Here is a 24646-nt window from a genome sequence, read left to right on the forward strand (position 1 = left end):
ATTTGAATGATGGGAATTCCTCACTACACTAGGATGAGATGATCTGTTCCAAGGACCAGGTTGTCTATGTTAATTCTATAGCAGAGTTTATACCTGAAAGAAACCACACCGTCTTCAGATTTGTTGAGAGCACAGATTTAAGTTTAGGAAAATATCTCACTATCCTTATTATATTCCACCAGTTCAGAATGTCCTGAAGCCCTCTCGATTGATAGAATGGCATAAGGTCTAAGGATTGTCCTTTTATAAGTCAACTAGCAGCCCGTCCCGACGTTGTCCGGGTATGAATTGCTGCCGGCCAGTAGTATATTGTTTTTTAGGATTTCGTTTTGATAGCATTTCTTATCTGTGACAGGCCTGTGAAACGCTCCGATTCACAATGCATTGCTGATGTACTTAAGAGTGCGCGTTCAGTAGGGTGTGAACTCGAGTTTCCCTACTTTATTTTTCCTTGCAATATTATATAGAGCGAACTCGACAACATGGCATGAGCACAATTTACATTACAGAAGAACACATTCATTTTTGGTAGGCACAGGGTCTCAAAGCGATTTTCCTGGAATCACAGGATGTTGAGCTGATGCCGAGATTCGAACGTAGCTTCTCAGCTCTAAAGTTCTCAATTCTAGAACTTGTGGCGGGAGGTGTGTCTAAAAGTCTATGTCGGCGCTGGCCATCAATGAGAGAGAGCTGTGCATTTTTCAAATGGGTGGTGAAAAAATATGAGTATGTTGCTGGAGATGTAAGCCGCCGTATCACCAATGTACTTACCGGGGGAGGGTAAACACCCATTATTACGCAACTTTCTTTCCGCATACCATCACTCCGCATACTTTCATTACGAAAGTACCATGACTCCGCAATGCCATTATAACGCCTGGCATTACATTTTATATGCTTTTACCACGCATACATTTACAACGAAATTCGTTGTAAATGCATGAATGGTAAAAGCATGTTTTTTTAATGTTTGGATAAGGTAATTATGGGTATTGGGTTATATGTTTTGGGGTACTGAGTTATATGTTTTGGGGTGTTTGGGTATTTTATGGGTTCAGATATAGTTTTGGGTCATGGGGTACAGGGGTGGTTTTAGGGTTTAGGGATAGGTATGGGTTTTGGGGTACAGGGGTATTTTTAGGGTTCAGGGCTATGTTTGGGTTTGGGGGTAAAGGGTTATTTTTAGGGTTCAGGGCTAGGTTTGGGATTTGGGGTACAGGGGTATTTTTAGGGTTCAGGGGTAGGTTTGGGTTTTGGGGTACAGGGGTATTTTAAGGGTTTAGGGCTAGGTTTGGGTTTTGGGGTACAGGGGTATTTTTAGGGTTCAGGGGTAGGTTTGGGTTTTGGGGTACAGGGGTATTTTAAGGGTTTAGGGCTAGGTTTGGGTTTTGGGGTACAGGGGTATTTTTAGGGTTCAGGGCTAGGTTTGGGTTTTGGGGTACAGGGGTATTTAAGGGTTATGGGGTAGGTTTGGGTTTTGGGGTACAGGGTTATTTTTAGGGTTCATGGCTAGGTTTGGGTTTTAAGGTACAGGGTTATTTTTAGGGTTCAGGGGTAGGTTTGGGTTTTGGGGTTCAGAGGTCTTTTAAGGGTTCAGGGCTAGGTTTGGGTTTCGGGGTACAGAGGTATTTTAGGGTTCAGGGGTAGGTTTGGGTTTTGGGGTACAGTGGTATTTTTAGGGTTCAGGGCTAGGTTTGAGTTTTGGGGTACAGGGGTATTTATAGGGTTCAGGGCTAGGTTTGGGTTTTGGGGTACAGGGGTATTTTTAGGGTTTAGGGATAGGTTTGGGTTGTGGGATACAGGGTATATTTATATGGTTAAGATGGGCTAGTGTTTAAGGGTGTTGGGGTATTTTAAGGAGTAAGGGTGGGTTATGATTATGGGGTGCAGGGATATTTAAAGGGAGCAGGGTGTGATTAGCACACAATATGAGACATGGCATGAAGGGCGGAACGTACCACACCTCCTTATCGTTTGTCATGCCCCCAGCACACGCCCACAGCACAACGCAGACACGCCCACAAGAGACTTCTTTGCTGGCACAGTTCTTTTACCTTTTTAAATTTATATGGTGGGCGTCTGCATAGCCTATGTCCTTCTGCTGCAACTGCCCTTTCCAACGCTGTATTGGGTGTTGTGATTGGTGCTGTGGTTCCTGAGATTACCCGCCTCAAAGGTTTGGGCTCTCTCTTAGATAGAAGATATAATTGACCAATATTGTCAAGAATCTCCTTTTGTTTAGGGATCCACACAGAGTTGAATCTGTCAGGACCTATTCCAAATGAGTCGGGATTGTGCATGAGAAGATATTTCTCTTTTTCTCTTGTTACCTTTGTATCGGGTGCACTTTTTTTCCCTTTTTTTTAGAGTTTTATATAGCGCGAACTAGACCCGAGACATCGGGTATCAGAGCGCTTTACATAGAACCAGTTTCTTTACAGCAGGACACATTCATTTTTGTTAGTCACAGGGAGGTTGAGTGATTTGCCCAGAATCTCAGAATGTTGAGCATCGTTGCAGAGACTCGAACCCGGTTTCCCAGCTTCGAGTTCGACCGCTCTAGCTATAAGGCTACGTCCTCTCCCTTTTTTGTCTAGCTAGGGGAACTGCCACCATTTCCGTTCAAGGTCTGGTGTTTCTTTGGGCTCTTGTTGCACAGTTTATTGGCCAGCAATAGGAATCCATTTGAGACTTGGTGTAGTAGGTTCATCATTGGTGTTGATGGCTCCTTAAAATTGGAATTAGGTGTTGCCTGAGTTGCGGCTATGTTTGCTTGGTAATCAGAAATTTGAGTTGTTGCCATTGTCGGTGATGATGGTTCCTCTATCTTTGGTTTTTGTGCCTTGCGGTCCTGGGCTGGTGCTGATGGAACTAAAGGCGACTGTGAAACTGGTGAAGCATTCTATGCTTCTACTTGACTGTAGGGTGAAATATTATTAGGATCTGTACAAGGCAATGCAGTACTTCCTTGGGAAACTCCCCAAGTGTGCTGCAATTAGTATTAGTATGAATGTTTAGCGTAGCATTCTGCGTTGATGTATCGATCATCCTTTGTCCCTTGTTCTTAAAACTTGAATATGTTTGTTATTCAGCAGGATGGTAATTGGTGCCAGAGACAGTGGCTCTTTAGTGTTATCCAAATTTGTATTTATTTTTTCTGCCTTTTCAGACGTTGTTTGCTGATGTAGGTTTCGAAAGGTGTGAGATATGTACAAGTTCCTTTAGCACTCCTGCTTTAAACACAAGTTGACAACATATTGGACTGGGAATGTTGTTACAATTTGGTCAAAACTTGACATAGCAGAGGGAGACCCAGGACTCCTGAAAGTTGCCATCAGGCGTTGTTAAGATGTTGGAACCGCTGGATTATTTTTGGAGGTCAGGAGGTCTTGAATAAACTGGACCAGTGTCAAGGATTTCTGAAGAGAATTCCTGTTGGCCTCCTCTTTAAGGTTTGAATGTATTTGCATAGTAAGTAACTGTAAAAGAGTGATTATATCATCCATTCTAGTTAAGTTGGAAATATTTTCAGTCACTATTGCGATTTTCCCATAAATTTTAAAAGATCTTGTTAGTGTTATTCAGTGTAACTATTTCTGAATAGACTGTTTAGCGTAAACTGCTTACCAGTAAGAATTGATTGAAAGTGCCATTCATTTTTGAGAGAGTAAACTTATTGCACTCATTGTATAAAGTACTGGATAGACTGAAGGAGTTGTTTCATCATTAGTGTTAGAAGGGAAGAGATGAGCCATTTCCGAGGCTTTTTCACTCTCTCACCCTTCAGAAAAGATGAGTGGTTGTTTCAGTTTAAGATGATGCCATCCATGTCTATCAGGAGATGGGTGTTTTCCAGTGAAGTCGGAAACTGATTATTTTCCACTTTTACCAATTTTTATGAATTGTTAGCGCCTGTATAGCTCTGGTCTTGCACAGACCAGAGCAGAAACAGTGTGAGATCACATCAACATCCTCCCTGCCATAGATAGTCACTTTTGGAGCCAGAAATGTTGAAAGTAGAGATTTACGGAGTTATGTTGATCTCTGCCTTTATTCTGTGTAAAGAGTGTGCTCCTGACAGTTGGTTAGGTGGTCTTGCTGAGTAGATATTAAATGTATATACTACTTCATCCGCACCTATGGCGCCTTAAAAGAGGGATTGTTGCAAAGTTGTTTTCAATTTGACAAATGTGTGGGCCTAAGTTCAAAACAAGCTTTGATAGTTTTCATTTGCAGGACAGTCGGAGATATAATTTTACTGGGATGGACAAAAGAGATAGAAAATGCACGACTTCTGTAAATATTTGTGGTGCAAAGGACTGACAAATGCAATCAAAATACCTGTCAGACTCACACAAAGAATGAGCCAGTTAGCCCAGAAGCAGTAGGTCACTGGAAGGGGTAAAGAGGAAGTTTGAGACATCAAGGAGACCCCAGCCACCACCTGATCACTTCCAGCTACAAGAGGATGGGGGAAAGCCGATTCTGGGTGCATCGGAAGAAAGTAGAAGTGGCTCTGAACTTATAGAGCTCCTAATTGTGCCACCACAACTGCCAAGGACCTTTCTGTGACTCCTATGGCTCTCTTCCTCCCCCCTGAAATTCCAAATCTAATTGTGAAGAAATGCAGGGGTTCAGCTGGAAATGGGAGGAACTCTGAGTTGTTTAACTGCGGCTTCTATTCTTGCTCTGACCCACAAGCAACATTGGAGGCAGCCTTCTAACTGGTTGACCTACTGTGGCAAGAACCCCCGCCTCAAGGCCACTCTTGCACCCTCCACGCACTACAACCATCACACCAGTCCCCTGATGCACTCACAACTGAGCATTTACTAATGGAGTTTGACAGGACAGGATCACCAAAAAGTGGACAAGAGTGAAGAGTGGAAATAAGCGCTGATGAGGAAGAGGAGCCACGGAAAAAGAGCAGGACACTAACACTCTCCAGCTCCCAAAAGAAGTTGACTTTCGGTATTCACAAAGGGCATTTACGAGTAGTAAATGCCCATTGTGAATACAGAAAGTCATAAAGTTAGACTTTCGTCTAACTTTACCTTTGTGAATCGGCCCCATTGTGTCGACTCGATTTAAAAATCACACCTGCAACATTTTTGTAATTTGATTGACATTCCAAACCATGCAACAATATAGCTAAGAAGTCACCTGAAATGTATATTTTAGGACCATCATACTCAATAGAGTGTATTACTTTTCAATACCTGTAACTGCCTCTTTTCCAAATTCTTTGGTGCTATATCATGAAGCTTGTGATCTAAAAACGCCCTGCATAGGTTGATTTTGCTTGTGAAAAATCTCCCTCAAATTCAGTTTGCACCCACCTAAAAAATCCATTTGTATTTCATGCTGCTCATAATTTTATTCATCGTCTTCCAGGCAGAATTAAAAGTTATTTTTATGAGTAGTAAATGCCCTTTGGGAATACCGAAAGTAGCAAAGTTAGACTCTAACTTTACCTTTGTGAATCAGTCCCAATGTGTATTATTTTCTTGCTCCTTTCTGAATATTTTGAGAATTATTACAGTAAACCATTTATTACTAAAGGTGCTAAATGAATCAAATGAACACCCAATATATCACCTCTAGAATTTGGAAGAGAAACAAGCATTTTATAATGATTATTGGATATATTGCATAATCCGAGTCACTTTGAGAGTCTAGGTGATCCATGGACTGCTTAACTAAGATCAGGGGTGTAATTTATGGTGGATGCTTCTGATTTTAGTTTAACAGCAGCTAAACCTTATTCAGTCATAATAATGGACCTTTGGTTACCATAACATTAGGAATTCCAAGGAAGCAGAATCCTTAGTTATAACTTGTTCAGACTTCAAGACGTTTCTGAAACTATGTAGATGTTTCTGGGCACAACATATCCGTTCTGTGCTCCAGTTATGTCATTTGTAGGGCAGCCAACTGTGTTGTAGTTCAAGAAGATTTATTTTCAACTGCACTAGCAACAGTCCCCAGCTGCTGGCTCACGTCTCAATGTCTGAGTCATGACAAGGTAAGAGGCTAATGGTTTCCAGCTGCAAAGCACCCGTATCCTGAACCAATTCATAGACCTGTCATTAGCCAAACAGCAGTGCTCGTTTTTATGCTATGCTGGGTTTTGATAGAGCACAAGCAGTAGAGCAGCTGAAACTGGGAAGGAAACGTGTTATTGACACAGGAACATCTCAAACATTGTGAAGGGGGGAGGGGGGCGTGGGGATCCAGGTCGGACTGACTTGCAGGAATGTGCTGTTGGGAAAGTGAAAATGCTTAATTGGGACAGTACTAGAGCGAACATTCCACATTTAAATTACGTGTCTTAACATTATGCAGTCACGCCACTTCACATTACACGGAATATATTTACTTTTGACGTGCTTGGTAATAAGGGGATTTGCCGAGAATCACATAATTTTTCGTTTACGGCTAAATGTGTTATTGGAAAAAATAGTGTGTGGAAATATAATTCCACAGCCTTCTTAATGAAAAAATCATAACTCTGGGAAATTCAGTTTTTTTCAGTTGCACCTGTGGTGCCATTGGTGGGAAAATGTTCCAGCATAAATGTTTTCCCAGAATGCTGTATTTCTAGCGTTCACTAAATCTTCCTGCATCTCCTGTTTTCCAGTCCGTTTTGCTTCCCAGTTCAGAGGTTGTACTGTGTTGCCAACAACCCTTATACTTGTTCTCTGCAAAGTTGATACCACACTCAGTTGAATGTGCTATGTCTTGGAAGTAAACCTTGTGTTGTGCCTGTGATCTGTGGGTTGGACATTCTGCTGTGATGGTTTACCTTCGTGTTTTTCCATCTGTGTGTCATATCTTAGTCTCAATTGCACGTGTAGCCACTGTGTCTGGTTTCCTTAGCTCTGTCCTACTCATGACCTTTTTCGACAGACTTCTGCTAATCTGCTCAGACTACTTTTGATCTATCTTCCTGTTCCTCTGCCTGCTGATGTTTACTGCTTTGGAGCGCCTGTACTCCCAAGAGGTTTGCCTGTTTGCTATATCCGGAGAGTTCAGTGAAATCATGTGTTGCATCAGCCCACTTCACTGTAAGGCTGTCCTTATTACCCTGGTGTTGGCAGCTCCGTGTGGTTAAAGGTCCAAGATCAGCAACCCGCACCTCAATAGTTCTTGTCCTTCAATAAATCTTGTGCTGGGTTTGAAAGAAATTTAGATTTAGCTTTCTATCTGTCCTCTTCACCTAATTCTATCAAGGCTTATATACATCCATTTTACATCTGTTATGCAGCTTCTTCACAATATGACAACACTTCTCACATAGGCTCAAAATAAAAGCAGGCATTGGCAAAGCCAATCGGTCTCGGCTTTGAGAACTATTGCTCGGCGTCGTGTCCATAGCATCCGCAATGCTGAAGAGCTGCAAACCACACAAGGGAAAGTTGGGGTAAATGCCTAAGCAACATAGGAGGGGAAGTGAAAGCAAGGGTGGCTTAAGTGGAAGCAAAAGCAACTGAGGTAGGGCAGGAGTGAAAGCAACATACAGGTTGGAGGAAAAGCATTAGGGAGGGTGCAGGTGGAGGAAAAAATACAGAGAAGAACAAGGCTGAGCGCAACAGGGAGGAGAGCAGGGAGAAGCAGTCAGATAACACAGAGGAACTCAGAGTGCAGGGGGAGAGACGTACATGAGGGAGAAAGCAAGAGATGTACACAAGGGAGACGGTTAAAAATGCATACGCTCTAATTGAGTGCGTCCCACAAAAGAAAAAAGTAGCGTGCAAAAATCAAGCAGAAGAAGCAGCAATGCCAGATAATCAAAGAGATTGTAAAGATGCAATGCTCCTTGGCAGGAATACATCTACGAATGAGAAGCTGGGACACACATTAGAAACAGGCAAACAAGAGTGACAAAGAAAGCAAATCATTGGTAAGCAATGAGCGGGTTCAAGCCCCTTCATATTTTTGGTAACCCACAATTATTTGTGGTTTTTTTTTTTTACGGGAGTTTTATATTGTGCAAACTAGACCTGAAGGTATCAGATCGCTTTACATGAGCACCAGTTGGTTACAGACAGGCACATTCATTTTTAGGTCTCGCCTAACCCAGCCCATGCGCTGGTCTGGCGAGACTTTTACTAAGGGCGTAAAAAATGCTACCATGGCCAGCCTACAGCCCGCGTGCATGTGCGCCTGCTTAGGAGCAGAGGCGCCATATGGCTTTCCTCGTCTTGCTCATTAAGCCCTCCTCGTGTTATCTGTGCCTCTCCTCCTGTTATTCCTGGTGCGAGCGGCACCCTGGTTCTTCTTGCTGTTTATGGACTCTGGCGTGTTTGTGTAGGTTTTTTCTTCCTAACGTACTCACAATTTAAAGTTTGTAAACCCTTCTCATGGATCAGACTAGTCGATAATCAATTCAAATAGAGATAAAATTCTACGGGTCCCGCCTAGGGTCACACGACCTTTAAGTGCGAACGGTTCAAGTCAATAGCATCTTCCGTCAATGTTTAAACGGAGGAAGCCTGGTGTTCGAGGCTTTACCAAAACGACACGCATTCTTTTGACAACAGCATGATGCATGGCCCGGGGGAAAATACATTTTGTTGACAGTGGAAAGCAGCAGTTATGTCCCGTGCTATTTCAGGGTAATTGCCGCACTACGTCACACTCGCCCACGAATCCGGGGTCACGTAAAAGCCTCACCAACTAAACACACGTTTGTTCGTGCTATGCCATTCAAAGTCACTGCAAGAAATACCCATCATATTTCACGCATATACAAGAAAGCTAGTCACTTTACATTGACCTACTTTAGTGCTAACAGCTGCGTATTATTTTTTGTGCTGATTATGAATACATTTATTTAAGCATTTTATTTGTATTTAAATTGTAGTTTTTATGTAACAAAATTGTAAACGTGCTTAATATGAATAATGTAATTCGTTTTGCTCTACTGTTTAGCTTTGCATCTCCTTTTCATCAGCTCAGGTTGTTAGCTAAAGTCTCTGAGGGAATCTGAGTTTTTTACCCTGACATCTTCTGATAGGAGCATATAATTCATGTAAAATACGTCATGCGTAGCATACACTAGGGGCATAACAAGCCACAGAGGTCAAACAACAGGAGTACTCGTTTATTTACTTGAACTTTCCTATGTGCTGTTTCATTTACTTGAACTTTCCTTTGTGATTTGACCCCAAAGCTACCAGCTCCCTACTTTTAAAGGTGCTAAGAGGGCGCAGTCCTTTCTATTTGAACTAACTGTATCTCTGTTTTATAGATGGGTTGGAGCTAATTCACAAAGGTTGCATGAGCACATAAAAGAGTACTACAGGAGTACTGTTCCGAGTACACCAAAATGCTTTTGTGAATAGGCCCCACAAAGTTTAGATGAACTGATCCTTGGTACAGTTGGAGCAGAGCCAGATTCAGAGATCGGTTTAAAAAGCATAAATAAGTGTTTTTACTGCTGTCTCAGCCAAGAACTAAATGAATAAACAAGATATTGCAGAATCAAAGAGAAAGGCAGTTGAAGCACTGAATTGATAAGTTGACAAGCGCGGTTCTTTGTCCTCCTTTATTGATGCTGTACCTGAACATTTCCAAGAAAAATATTCCAAAACCCAATGTGATAAGCAAGACCTGTGGAAGTACACTTGTATGGTAGTAGTATTTACAAGCACTTCCTACCCCTGAGGAGGCGCTGATGCAGGTGGGTAGCACCCTATGGCGTGTGATGCCTTGACTTGCATCTGGTATTCGTTTGCCCTGCTGTCTATCATGCAGTTGTCATGCTGTTTGTGAGTAGTTTATCATTTTATCCATTATATGAAGTTTGTCTCAGACCGTCATGCAATCTTGGCATACCCGGTCAAGCAATATATCCTGAGGTGGTTATTCAGTAGTTATGCAGGCTGTCATGCAGGTGAGCATGCACTCATGGTTCATGAAACGGTCATGCAAGTGCGGTGTAAATGTGCATATGCATATATTGAGTGAATGTACATAAATCTATACAAATGCTAATACCTGCCTATAAGATTGTTACAGCACTGTTAAACCGAGAACATGGGCATTTTGGGCAAGCAGCCATTTAATTGCACCTGTGAGGTCAAATGAGGGTAGATGGACCTCCTCAAGTGCCATCAGAACAAGCATTGGTGTAGCCAATAGGTCTCGCCTTTGGGACCTTATAAGAGTTTAGTTATCCAGCACAATATCATTGGTGCAACAACATCACCTGTTGCATGGCTAAACACTTATAAGGTCCAAAATGCGAGACCTATTGGCTATGCCAATGCTTGTTTTGTTAGGCACGTGGGGATTAAGTGATTTGCCCAGAATCACAGGATGTTGAGCATCCCTGCAAGACTCGAACCCTGTTCCCCAGTTCCAAGGTCAACTGCACTAGCCATTAGCCCATATCCTCTCCCCAATTATGCATTGCAACGGACAGTGCCTGCGCTGTCTATTAGAATCAACCTAACCACACCCTGCCAACTACACACCGTACAAGGTACAGCTTGCTATAGGGTCACACTGGCCTATAGGACAATCAGACAGTGCTCGGTGGCCTGGTCTCACAGATCAGTGTGCGTCCGTTTTTTTAGCAGTTTGTTGACCTGTTTTTTTCCTGTTGATTTCACTGATATTGCCACAAGCATAGCCCTGTAGCAAACACAAAGGCATGTTGTTTCCATCATCTTACAAAATACCCATACAGCTTGTCTTTATAATCTCGAAATTGGCCTGATACTCAAAAAGTTAGGACACTTTTTCAGCTATCGTGTTTGCTAGGGGTCAGGTGTGGCACAGCGGCCAGAGCGGCTGACTCCAGAGCACGGGGCTCACTGTTTGAACCCCAGTGGCAGCTCAGCTCAGCATCATGAGACTCTGGGCTATAGCTCACTTAATCTCCCCAACAGCCTCTAGCACCTTGAGACCCTTAAGGGGGTGATATGTTCACGCTTTACAAATAGAAATTATTATAATGGGGACTATTTTTATGTTGGTGCCCGGGTCTGTTTTCTGTCCCAGTCCGATTGTGGCTTGCTATGCATGTGGGTAAGCACTTCAGAGCTCAACATAGGAAGTTCTAAACAAATGCTACAATACAATAAAATATAATACTGAAAGTGAGCAAAAGGTTCCTTTCTAAAAGGCAAACTTCAGCTGACACCTATTCTTTTATATCAAAAGACTCTTACTAAAACTGAGAGCATACTTAGGGGCTCACTAGGATGGAGGATTTTCCGCATCCTCCGGGCCGGCAGAAGCCACCGCCAGCCCAGAGGATGCGGAAAATCCTCTGCGGACCCACCAAAGATCCACCGCCACATTAGGATGGCTGGTGGGTCCTGGTTTCTGTCCGCAGCTTTTTCGCAGCGGTTGGCTTACAACCGCGGCGGAAAAGCACTAATATGGTGACGTGTCTCTCAGACACCGTCAGCCAGACTAGGATGGGCTCTGAAACATGCTTTTACGCGGCTGCTTTTCCGCCGGGAAAAGCATGTGTAACTTCACTGCGGGGGCCCGTTGCGGGCCCCCTAGGTGAAGGGGGGGAGGGGGGTGCACATGGGGGGTACCTATGGTACCCCCCTGCATTTGTATGCAGAAAGCGGCAGGCACCGCGTGGTGCCTGCCACTTTCTACATAGAAATGCAATACGTGCATTTTTAACATTGCTGCGGGTGCAGCTTGAAGCCGCACCCGCCGCAATGTTAAAAATAGAGGATGTGACCGCCAGGGTGGCAGTCACATTCTAATTGCACAGGAGGGAACTCCGCAGCCCATGCGGAAGTTCCCTCCTACTCTATGGTGGCGGACGGACTCAGGTCCGTCCGCCATCATAATGTGCCCCTTAATGTGGTAGGTCAGTAAAAATGGGAAGGGAGCAGACAAGGGAGATCTGAAGGAAAGGTAACTTGTGGAGGCATAAACAAAGTTGTTTTACAAGGATCACAGGTCAGAGAAGTAGAGATGGGCAAAGACTGAACAAAATGAAAACCAACAAATCTGTGCCATGCAGCTGTCCTAGTCAAAACAATGGACACAGTATAAGTTCCCTTTCACCACATGTCTCTTGTTTACCCTGAAATGATCTTCACTACTAGTGACTAAAGCTGAAGTTCCCTGGTAGGAAATTCTAGTTGGTGAGGATCATGCCTTCCTATGTAAACTAGAGAAAGGGACGGCCTTTGCATCTAAGAAAAGTATCAGGCTCACGTGGATGGGTGAGGATGGAAGGGTAGCATGAGGCAGGTTGACCCGCTTCTGTGCTCTCAAAGAAGCAACTGACAAAATATTTCGGGGCAGATTTATGTTAACTGGCGCATCCCCAGGGATGCGCCAGTTAACGTGCGCCACAGTGCGCCACAGCTCAGCCACCCATGGTGCGCCGCATTTATAATGCGGCGCACCATGGTGCAAAAACGGCACAGATGCGTGACGCATCTGTGACAGAAATGTGGCGCATTGCTGGAGTTGCGTCGCAAGCGCGACGCAGCTCCAGCAAGGCTCGGGGGTGCCCCATCTACACAATGCTGCATCAAGACCTACGCCTGCTTCAAGCAGACACAGGGTTTTGACGCAGCATTGGCCTGAAAGTGACTGAGTGAAATCTTATAGATTTCACTCAGCCACTTTCAGGAGGCGTTCCTGCGCAGGAACGCCCCCTCTGCGCAGGAACGCCTCCTTATGGCGCAGGGGTTTACAACGTGACGCATCTCCTAGATGCGTCACGTTGTAAATAGGGCGCATTGTTTGCGCCGCAGTTGCGTCAAATAAAGTGACGCAATTGCGGCGCAAGGGCATCATAAATCTGCCCCTTCGTCCCTAACCTCCGCATGCACAGGGTACCAGTATGAGCAGGATCTGAGCCATGACTGACAACGGCTTTTCTACCTGATGCTTTTCTTTCTTTGGAAGCCTCGGGGTGCTAGAGAGGGGATTGAGGTGTGAACCCCTGTTCAAAGTCAAAGTCAAAAACTTTATTCGGAAACATGTAAATCATGTCCATAAAAGTACATAACAATACATACAGCACATATAAACAAAAAATACACTTGACAATCGCAATCTGCTAAAAATACAGTAAGATACATATATATGTCAGATAATAATAAAACAGTTCCAATAAATAAATTACTTTAAAAGTTAAGAATTTAAAAAATCATGCTTTTCCTAGAGCTAATAGCCCTGAGTATATAACTAGCCGTATAAAAACAGATGTCAGGGTGATGTAGATTAAAAAGTAACTTCATTGCAGCTTTAATAGTTCTTGCTCCATATTTTATAAATAGAGGTTTTAAAAAGAATTTTCGGTATTCACTGTACAGGTTACATACAAGTAGAAAGTGCTCTGTGCTTTGTTCTGAAAAATTGTCACACCGACATGGACCTATAGGGCGCATCTTAATCTCAGGGAATGCAGCCAATAGGTGGGCCGTACCCATCCTCATCCTGGTGAGGACAAACCGATGTTGCCCTTTGGTCACCTGGGAGAGGTAGGGATGTAGGCCCACGAATTCGTTTAATTGATTATAACGTATACAGGTGGAAAGTTTGAGATCATCCATATCTCGTTTTTCTGCACAATGATTTAAAAAGATTTTCTTCAGACTCTCTTTAGAGAGATCCGAGGCAGAACAATGATCTAGTATAACGTTTAATCCAAACACCCTGGAAAAGGATTCAGTTGTATACTTAATCCATGGGATTTTAAGGAAAAAGTCTAGACGTAGACAATCCTCAATAATGTTCCTGTTAAATGAGGTTTCGTCTTTCATCCAGACCGAGCGCCATAACATCAAAGGTCTCAACAGTAATAGATCATTTAGATGTTGTAATCCTAATTCTTTATGGACCAGACTATTAGCAGTGGATGTCGGGAGACACAATAATTTTTTCAGAAAAATATTCTCTTCTACCTGTAAAGGTTCTACCCTGGATACCCCCCAAACCCCTGCTCCGTAGAGAGCAGCCGAGAGACACCTGGCTTCAAAAATCTTAAGCATTACCTTGGGCCTTCTACTACCTAGTTTACTTGCAAAGGCAAATATTCCGTTGGCGCTCCTGGTCATTTTATCACGCACCACCTTGTGCTCAACGTTCCAGCACCCATTTTTAGAAAAGGTAACCCCCAGGTAGCAGAAATTTTCCACACATTGCACCACCTGGCCATCAATGTGATACCTATAGGGCTTTTTAGTTTTAACATTGCTAGCACCACACTCCATCACATATGTCTTGCTCTTGTTAATGACCAACTTTCTTTTTTCTATAAAGGCCACAAATTTGTCCATCAAGAGCTGTAGACCCCGGGGGGTCCTAGAAAGCAACACAGCGTCGTCCGCATAAAGTAACACGGGGATGGTACTTGTGTTTACTCTAGGGGCGTCCGCTGGTACTTTCTTAAGGATCGAGTCTACTTCGTTGATAAAAAGAGTGAAAAGCAGGGGTGCCAGGACGCACCCTTGCTTTTCACAACCCCTGTTCAAAATGCTGGCTTCCTTTTGTATTGGCAGCAATAGGGAGAATCTGGGGCTTTTAAATATGTCATTTCTGATCAGGTTTCCAGCCTGAATTGTTTTTCCACTTTCTTCCGTGTTCGTGAGATGTATTTGTTCAGCAGAAGGCTGTATACGTGCCTTTAAAAAAGTGCATGGCCTCTGTTCATGTCACCAATTGCTCTACCTCTTCTTGCCACATGTTGCCATGTTCGTTACTGGGCTTTATCTGATTATCCCCTCTTTTTTTGGTGTACACGCACTGAACATCCTGCTGCCTTTATGGGATGAGTGTAGATGTCGATATGTTTAGTCCTCACTACAACAGCACCTCAGTGGCCAACTCGCATGACATGGGAACGCTACCCATATAGGCTCAAAACAAAACCAAAACCCTTCCTACTCCATCGTGCAACTTGCTATCCATGGGAGTAATAAGTGTTATATAAATGCTGCAATGTAAAACAGTGTCAATATCAAATGCAGATCCGTCCCTACTACCCACTTTCAGTACAGACTTGTATAGGAAAGCAATGTTTACAGAATATTCAGAATTAAAAAAGTGGAAGTATGCAACATCCTAGTTCAATAACATGTAAGTCAATGAACTTTGAGATTAAAACAAAGTATTGAATTATTGAGTAATACATTGTAATACCAAAGCTTCATAAACGTTCTCTTAACACATTTCTAAATCAAAACAGTTCACGCTAGAAAGCTTAAATGAGAACAAGCTAGCAGAAGATACAACAGACATGGTTGATATTCTAGGACTGCTCCCTACGTTGTAAAAGGATGGGAGGACAGGGCCAGCTTGAGGGCGGCGTGACCAGTGTAGCAGCACCTGGCGCTCAGGGACGGGACGGATTGGCAATATGGGCAGTCGGCCATAGGCCGAAGGCCCAGTGTCTCAGTGCCTTCTTTTAGAGCCCACAGAGGTCACTGGACCGGGAGAGTAAAGCAGCCTTGCAGGGGGGCTATGTGAAATGGCCCTTGTCCATGATCAGCTGTGGCCTCTCCTTGATCCACTTCCTAGCCAAACAATCACCCTGATGGTGGGCTGGGGATCAGGTGACTGCGTGAATAGCCACTCACACTATATAAAGCTGTGAAAATGAAGAACAATAAAAAAAAAACAGCATTGGCAATACCACTAGGTCTCGCATTTGAGAGAATTAGAATTTTTGATGTTGTAAATGACAATTTATTTTACCCATGTGTTATGGAGTGGAGTGGAGGTATGTGATGTGGAGTGGAATTATGTGGCTTGGTTTGGAATGGTAGTTATGGAATTGTGTGGCGTAGAATTATGTGGCATTGTGTGCAGTGGAATTATGTGGATAGTAATTATGTGGTTTTAAGTGTACTGGAATTATGTAGAATGGGATTGTGTGTCATGGATTGTAATTATGTGGAATGGTGTTTTGTGTTGTATAGTGGTATGTGGTGCAGTTTAATTATGTGGTGTGTTGTTGAATTTTGTGGCATGATGTGGTATTGTGTGGTGTCGATTGGATGTATGCGGTGTATTGTGTAAATGTGTTGTGAGTTGCATTACGTCATATGTTGCTGCATAGTGTTGAATGATGCTGTGTGGAGTGGAATTGTGTTGTGCTGAATTAAATTATGCTTTTAGAATAATGTGGTATGATGTGGAGTATATTTATGTGTATTTTTGCTATGTGGTATCAAATGAACTTAAGCCATGTTGGCTTTCAGATACCAGCAAAACAGTTGTAAAAATTTGAAAAGGTAAATAAGACTGAGGGCTGCCTTTCATCCCACAGAAATGCATGCTTAATCAACATATTGTAAATGACTACCCCTCACTAGGAGTTAAAGCGCTTTGTTATGAGTAGCAAGCTACTCCGAAACCCAAGATTAGAGGTTAATAGCAGATTAGTAATATTTTTTTTTTGTGTGCATTAGTTGCACATCTTTGCTGTTGTACTGTACAGTGTTGAGGTCTTCTCGTCAATACCTGTACCAGCGACATCAAAGATGTGCACATCTTCCCAACAGGATCAAAAGAAAACCAAAATCCTCCTGAGTGATGTAGATTTCATTTCTTTTGAGTGTGTTGCAAAATGTTCTCCAAGGTATAGGTTCAGAGCTGCTCTTTCTCTTACTTTTGTTATTACATAGATTTCTGTTTATGTGATGATCATAATCAAGGACATAGCTGGTTGGGAAGAGTATCTAACTACATTGTGCAAGGCGGTAAGACTGAAAGTAAGTATTCCGTTTTCAGAACTGCAGTGCCCCTAGTCTTTACCAATGTTACTGGCTCTATAAGCTTAAAATGCTTCATTTACCAAACATTTCTCTACAAATGAGACATGTGAGATAAACCAAATGGTGTTTCATGAAAGGGCACGCCCCGTGAATGTGGGCCACTTATTTTTACAGGGCCCGGGCCAAATTGTGATCCCAATCCGAACCTGCAGTGGTGCTGACTTTAGTGCGGAAGGGGGGCTGTGTTTGAAATTAACTATTGGTTTAAAAGCAGGTAAACAACTTTCTTGTGTGTCCAGTAGTTTTCAAACAACAATGAACATGTCAAGATAACTGGTGATAAATGTTCCTACTGGTGAGAGATCGTAATTTGGGCTAGTGGCAGTTTTGACTCATCCTAAAGTAGTGTGCAGGGTAAGGTGTGTGCGGCAAGGAATGTGTACCATGCAGATCACAGAACCAAATGTGAGGAAACTATGAGTAGAACCACTATAAAAAATTAAATGTATGTCGGAGAGAGGTTTTGGAGAGAAGAGGTGTGCTGTGGGAGGGTTGTAGTGAGGAAATTCATGGAGAAGGAGGTCATGGGGGTGCAAAAAATACTGTTGCACCGGCACTAAAGTCGTCTCAGTGAGAAGACATCAGTCACAAGAATCATCTAACAGCCACTAATGACACAAGCCTGGGGTGAGTGGGCAGCACTTGACTCAGCTAAACAGAGATAAGACTGAGGCATCGGTGGTGGCTGCAATGATGGCTCTCTCGTTAGAAATCTACTGCCCAGTGAAATCCGACTCAATCCTTCCCCTTTGCATCGATGCACTTTCTCTGTTCATCAAATTTCAACTATTGTGTTCAGTAGATTCATAAAGAGTAGGACATGCCACTTGGGCGATTACTATGAAATGTTCAGGGTTTACTGCACTTTTACTGTGCAGAAAAAAATGTGTTTAAATGCAGGTGCATGCCGCCTACGGCTGCAATGGAGTTGCTTTCCTGCAGTCTTTAATCCTGGAGGTCAGTCCGTACTCTTGAGTAGCTAGTTCTGTTACGTGGGGTAAGGTGTTATTAAGAAGTCCCGCCAAGAAGTTCTGCTTAGCAAGTTACTATCAATGCTCTCAGGCGTTGCTATTGCCTTGTTGTCAATGCCCGCTAGTGGTGTCCCAGCATGTGTACTCAGTTGAGCTAATAGATGCGCTTGCGCCCACTGGGGGTCAACTCGGGGGCCCACCTCCTTCTCTTCATGTTGGCTGGAAGCAGCTTGGTGAAGTGCACTCAGTCTTCAGTGCTTGCATTTGGGAGTACAGACTCTGTGATCCAGGCTCTGAGATGCAGACATCTGCACAGTGAAGGTAGAGACAGCACAGATCCTTCGGCTTCCTCTATGGCAGTCACATACCAGAGGTAAGTTAGGTGAATCTCGATGATGACGAACTTTGCCTTTGGTTAAACGAGGACCCTCAGGTTCAAGCATGTCAGATATGGCACACTTCCTTTGGCAACTGACTGTTCTGACTGCTGCTCTTCTGGACTCAGCAGCTGCTTTTCTCCGCATTGGGCAGGCGGCTCCTGCAGCACAAGGCTCTTACTATTCCCATCTCACAGCTTCTCCAACAAGACACACAGATTTAAGTAATGGTCACTCACTTCTGGGAGACTGGCCATCACTGATCACAGCAGCTTTTCGAGTGCTCAGCACAAAACCCCCATTCTTGGTCCGTGAAGCAGCTTGGAATTTGAACCAGGTGGGGTCCCACCTTTATAGACAGGGGACTCGTACATTTCAGGAACCAATTTGGGGTGGTGCCTTTTGAGAACTTCATCTTCTTTCTGCAGTGCAGACAGCTCTTTGTGTAAGATAATGCATGTCATAGCAGGTAATGATGATATTGTTTCCAAGCAGAAGCACCCATAATATGAGCACGAGTGTGAAGCTCTGCATCAGTCAGTCACCAACCTCCTTAAATAAGCTACCCATGGAACACAAAAGGCACAGGCCCTGGCTATACTCTTCTGACACTCATGACATCTATTTCTCTTGACCTATCACCATTCCCCTAGCATCACCTAAATTGCATTTTTCAGGAAGAACTAACCAGCAATCCCTTGATAAATAGCTCACATTGAATTTTTAGAGGCAGACATTTCTCCATCCCCCACATTTCTGTCTGGGGCTACACTCCCCAGCTCACTTCTACTGTCTAGGATGTAGTCAACACCTACATCTTGTGCTATGTTAGAGCTCAGAGCAACCAAAATATATCCCTCAGTTCTATAGCATTTCTAAGCCTATAACAAACATTGAATTCTACTAGCAGCCACCATAAAGACTAAACACACTTGGTATTCACATGTAGATGTCAGCACAGTGTCTGGTCATGAGATATGATTGGAACTTTACACAAACAGCCACCACCTCTCAAACAATACATGTCCCAAGAACACCGAATGAGTCTCCAAAAGGGAACGCTGAACTCGGACAAGACAGAGATCCTCATCCTCGGCTCCAACCCTTCAGCCTGGGACAACTCCTGGTGGATGACAGTTCTGGGGGCAGCCCTGACACCCACCGACCATGCATGCAACCTGGGAATCATCCTTGACTCAACGCTCTCAATGACCAAGCAAGTCAACGCCGTCTCCTATTCCTGCTTCAACACCCTCCTCATGCTCCGCAAGATCTACAGATGCATCCCAACAGATGCAAGAAAGACAGTCACCCAGGCCCTCAGCATCAGCAGACTCGACTATGGAAACACTCTCTACGCGGGAGCCCTGACCAAGCTCATCAAACGACTACAACGCATTCAAAATGCCTCGGCACGACTGATCCTCGACGTACTACGCCACAGCCACATCACCCTCCACCTGAGAAACCTGCACTGGCTCCCCATCAACAAGAGGATATCCTTCAAGCTCCTCACCCACGCACACAAGGCACTCCACAAGACCAGCCCAGCCTACCTCAACGGCTCTCCTTCTACATCCCCAACCACCAGCTACACTCCGCCGACCTCTCACTCGCCACTGTCCCGCGCATCCGAAGAACAACCACTGGTGGGAGATTCTTCTCCCACCTTGCCGCCAACACATGGAACACCCTCCCAATAAGACTACGACAGACCCAAGACCTGCTGACCTTCAGGAGGACACTCAAGACCTGGCTGTTCAATCAGTAGCGCCCGCCCCCCCCAGCGCCATGAGACCCTCGCGGGTATGTAGTGCGCTTTACAAATGAAATGATTGATTGATTGATTGGTCCCAGGCCTCATCATGCACAGAAAATATCATGTGTAGTGGAGCCAAAAGAATGTCAGGATGTCATATTCATTCACATATTTGGTAACATTGGGCTGGGGTACATGTCCTGCAGGGACTTTCCGGTCCTAACATCAATCTTTCATAAAATCTTGAAAAATGTGTTTTTCTATTGTACTGGTATGGGGTGCAACTGTAGATTTGTTACCCTAGTGTCAAGAAGCCATTTCATATGAATGAGCACTCAACAAAAGTCCTATAACAAAGCATAACATAATAGAAAAAGAAGCACGTTATTCCTCTGACTTAAACATAGCAATCATTATCAGCCGGCCATGTATCCCAGCCACATATTAAATACCACTTGTATATCACAGAACATTTTCAATCTTGAGTAGTAGAATCACATCAGTTAGCCAAATGTCAATTGAAAACGTATAAAAGACGAGTTACACATTTTTTTTAAAAAAATTCTCCATTTAGAATTCAAGCCATCCTTTTTTGTCTCTCTGTTTACGTCTTTGACTCTGTATGTAATTCAAAATAGTTACAAAAAGACTTTTTCTTGAACCCTCAATCCATAAATTGAAATACCTCTTCTCAAACAAATTACCACTGCCAATTCCTGACTGTTTAGTAATAAAGGGTATATAATACAGGGGGGCCTGCTATCACCCTATAAAAAGCCTGTCTCTGAATGTCCTTATTACAAGCAATTTATGACCTCTCTAGTCACCTGTAATATTGACGTGTCTTGGCTGCTCAGCTATGAACTATTACAGTTGAGTTATGATACCGTAATGCCGCTCTTCCAGAGCCAGCAGCTAAACTGAAAGACTGGTCAAGCAACATAATTGCAGTTGCAGTTTAAACTAAGCAGTGAAAACGAAAACTGGCATTTCATGAAGATTTTTTTTCTCAAATGAACAGTGATGAGCAACAGGGAGATATTATGTGAACATTTGTTTTTTCACAGTAAAGGTCATTCCACCTTGTGAGCTTCATCATTTTGAATCCTACTGCTATTAAACTGATTCTGTTATCTTTTTTGCAACAAATTACTAATTCCTTTTTGATCTGCCTAATTTTGCATTAGATTCTGCTTTTATTCTTCATATCTGCATCTCCACTATCTCTTTCATACGACAGGGTAAGACACCAGGTATCTTAGAGGTTTGAGGGAAGGGTGATGGTGTGACCATGTTTTATAAGGAATAATATTTCAAGTCACCTCGAATTTGTGCAACTTTATAATGGAACTCAAACTTTGGCCTCATTCCTGTTACATTCACAGAGCTCCTTGGCAACATGCAATATCCATATGACGTACTATTGGGAATACTTTTTCCCGTATAATATATTTACTTTCAATAAAATGTGAGTGCATCAATAAGTTCAGCAGAACTGACCAGGTGACTGCTCTGTATGCACTATATATGAGTCTTAAGCACTAATTTATCTTTTTGCCCTAATAGACATTATTTACATTGTACTGTGCCTTGTTTAAATGGTAGCAGAAAGGTTGTTGTGAACTTACGATGGATTGTTGCACTGCCGGCTCCGGGAACGTACTCCACCACCACAGGTCCTTGAACAAGAGCTGAATCTAGACCAGGAACCCCAGCTCCCATCTTGGCTGTAGGGCTGCTCGGGGGTCTTCCAGATGCAGTGACCTTTGAAACACCACTAAGACCAGATATAGAGAACATGTAATGGGCAAGGGAGAAGCAGCATTGGCATATACAACTTGAATTAGTTGTTCATGGTACTACTACTCCGAGGCCACAAAAAAGACTCTTCATATACAATTGTGTTGGTGAAATATTAAAATGCAAATTGATTTAGAGTCACAACAAAAACAAAACTGTCCATTGGAACCTTCTTTTTACACCTCTGGCCATTTCACTGCTCTAAAAAATCAAAATGTTCTGATGAATATTTTGGGTCCAACATAGAAGAGCGGAGACTTTGCTAATACCAAATGAAAGAAGCTGACATTCTATAAATTAATTTGCAGTTCTTTTTTCACTTCAAAGTCCTATTTCCAAAGCAGATAACCAAAAGCAGTGCTTCCATACATCTTGTCGCGTACATTCATCCTGAATGATTTCCAAGAAGTGAAGGAGAAATATTCAAACTAAAATGATGAGCCCATTGTTGGCCATATGAGAAAGCTCAGTAGCTCTCCTCCAGTGGCAGTGTGAGCCATGCAAAGTACATTAACTTGATTGTTCAACAAATATGAAGTGCCTGGGAGCTGTATCTTTGCTACACGTGCACTAAGACAAAACAGGTAAGTCTGGTGAAGCCAATCGGCATTAAGCATGCACCATAAACCTGTCTCCCGAAAACGTCATAAATGATGCTGTATGGGATGTCAATTGTTTTGTCAATTGGGAAGACATGAGCTATGAGCGCTTATCTATTTATAATTTGCAAAATACAGTTTTCTTTAGGTTTTGGATTGTAATAATGATTTCGCTTTAAATTACGTTATTAGAGAATCTGTAAAGTTTTTTACACTCCAATTTACACGTTTTAGTAGAAATACAAAATTTGCTTAAAAAGGTTTTTGCGGGGATATATATGCACATTTTGGGCTATACTATATGCGGCCTCTTAGTTATTTTCCATATTTCAAATTCATTTTTAGTAATTAGCTCGAAAAAATGTTTCAATTATGGAAATGCTTATTGTAGTGAGTGAAATACAACTATACAAGTAGGGTAGAAAAAAGATGAGAAAAAATAAGTAGTTAAGAATGTAGAATTTCAGAAAAACAATGGCACACCAAAAATCCAAGGAGTGTTTAAAGACCAGTGGGTACAGCCTCCCCAGGAAATAACAAACACAACAATGTACCCGGGAATAATAATTGTGATCTAAATCAAAATATTGAAGATTTGCTGACAATGTTTCTGACAGAGAAAAGAGAGCTTTCTTCAGGATGAGAACCCTCACCCACCCTGAGGTGACATGCTTCATCATAACTTTCCTTCTCAAACCACAAAATTAAGTTGCGATGTGGGCTGCAACTTCTTAAGTAGAAGAAGGCCCTGGATTCTTTTTTCACTACCATATGGGAGTGACAGGCGTGGGTGAGCTGAATGTAGAAGCCTGATTTGTGGTGAGACTAAAACTGTCGCCAGCTAGACCCTAAAGCTTTATTCTTGTCTACTATGGACAGAAATAAAGAACAAAAGAGTGAAGCAGGGAAAAAGCTCATTGACTACATCTTATTGGTCATATATTCAGCGCTAAAGTAACCCTTCCACAAGGTGTAGGGGCATTTGTCAGGATCACTCTGCTGTAAAATGTAATAGTGAAATAGTATAAGAGAGTATAGAAATACTGGTACACACAGTGGTAACTGAAGAGTAGAAGGAATCAACGTCTTGGGTACCCGCTATGGTCGGGTTTTACTGCCTCCACTTAAGGCTGGCTAACCCTGGCAAGAAACTCCGTGCTGTGGGCTGTAAACATCTGCGTGGCTATTGCTTGCCACGTTCGGATAGATATCCTACTATTATTAAACTATTTTAACTTATTATTTCTTACAGCAGACTGATTTACATTTTACAGCAGAGTGAGGGCAGCAGATGGGCTGGCTTTACATATGGTAACAAAATATTACTAAGTATTACTCCATGGAGAGCCCACTCTCTCCATAAACCAGTGCTCCTTAGGTGGTGAGGCCCTCAATACATAGCCTTCACCCTGTACTAAACAGTTTGCAGATAACCAACCTCTAGTCAGTAATCAAACCCACATGGGTGATCAACTACCGGGGGGGGGGGGGGTTCTGTACAGTCTTCACTTCTATGCACAACTTTTAATTCAGAGACCATGCCTCCAGACCCTTAAGGCACCTTAGTAGAGTAAGCAACTACTATGTACAACCTTTGCCCTGTAGAAAAGCTTTTGCAGATAGCTGAGCTCTAGTGGACAATCAATGAGCTGTGTCTGCAAGCCAGCATGTCATCAGTAATGTCAACAATGATGTCATTGAATATGTTGTAAGTAATATGGTAAATGAGGTCATTAACATAAATGTAGATTTTATTCCCATACCTACATATAACTCCCTTAACCTTTGGGTTTTTCATTGGATTTCTGGGAATTTTTAATGTAAAGTAACATCTAATGACTATACTAAGTATAACTAAGTATAACATCACTTTAACCTTTGTTTGTATGTGTGTGTGTGTATATATATATATATATATATATATATATATATATATATATATATAATCATCTTTGCTTAACAAGAGCATTTATGACTTTTCATGATCGAACACGTTATAAATATCCTACTAAAGGATCATACGTGTCAAAGAGTATCACTCTAGATAAGCATCCCCACAAGAATCCCAGCTGAAACATACTCAAAATGTACTTTAACAAATAAAGTTATGTTGCTAAACCTACATGGCCCATAATGCATCACCCTAAAAGCCAAAGGATGAGAGTATAAAATCTGGAAATTGAAAAGGGACTAATGTAGAACACTGCCGTGATCTAGAACGTTTGTTCGAAACGCGTAGGAGTTTTGCGCTAGACCTGTGAAATAAACGAAATAACTGCTGCCAAGAAGTGTGTCGCGTGAGTTCTTGTTTCTGAATAAGAAGGAGACACACTCCCGGTCTCAGACACGGGCACCGACAGATCGA

The 24646-nt window shown here is 42.7% G+C and overlaps 1 protein-coding gene across 2 annotated transcripts in view; it reads right to left on the reverse strand.

Moving 5' to 3' along the window:
- The window catches only part of ADAMTS14 (ADAM metallopeptidase with thrombospondin type 1 motif 14), a 508740-nt gene that overhangs the window by 141379 nt on the left and 342715 nt on the right, over positions 1 to 24646 (reverse strand). For both annotated transcript variants that reach the window (XM_086922254.1, XM_086922255.1), the window contains exon 11: positions 21511 to 21659. In XM_086922254.1, the coding sequence (XP_086778380.1) occupies positions 21511 to 21659 (149 nt within the window). The remainder of the gene's footprint in view (positions 1 to 21510; positions 21660 to 24646) is intronic.

This window comes from Lissotriton vulgaris, chromosome 5, assembly GCF_964263255.1.
Source record: "Lissotriton vulgaris chromosome 5, aLisVul1.2, whole genome shotgun sequence".
NCBI classification, from domain to species: Eukaryota; Metazoa; Chordata; class Amphibia; order Caudata; family Salamandridae; genus Lissotriton; species Lissotriton vulgaris.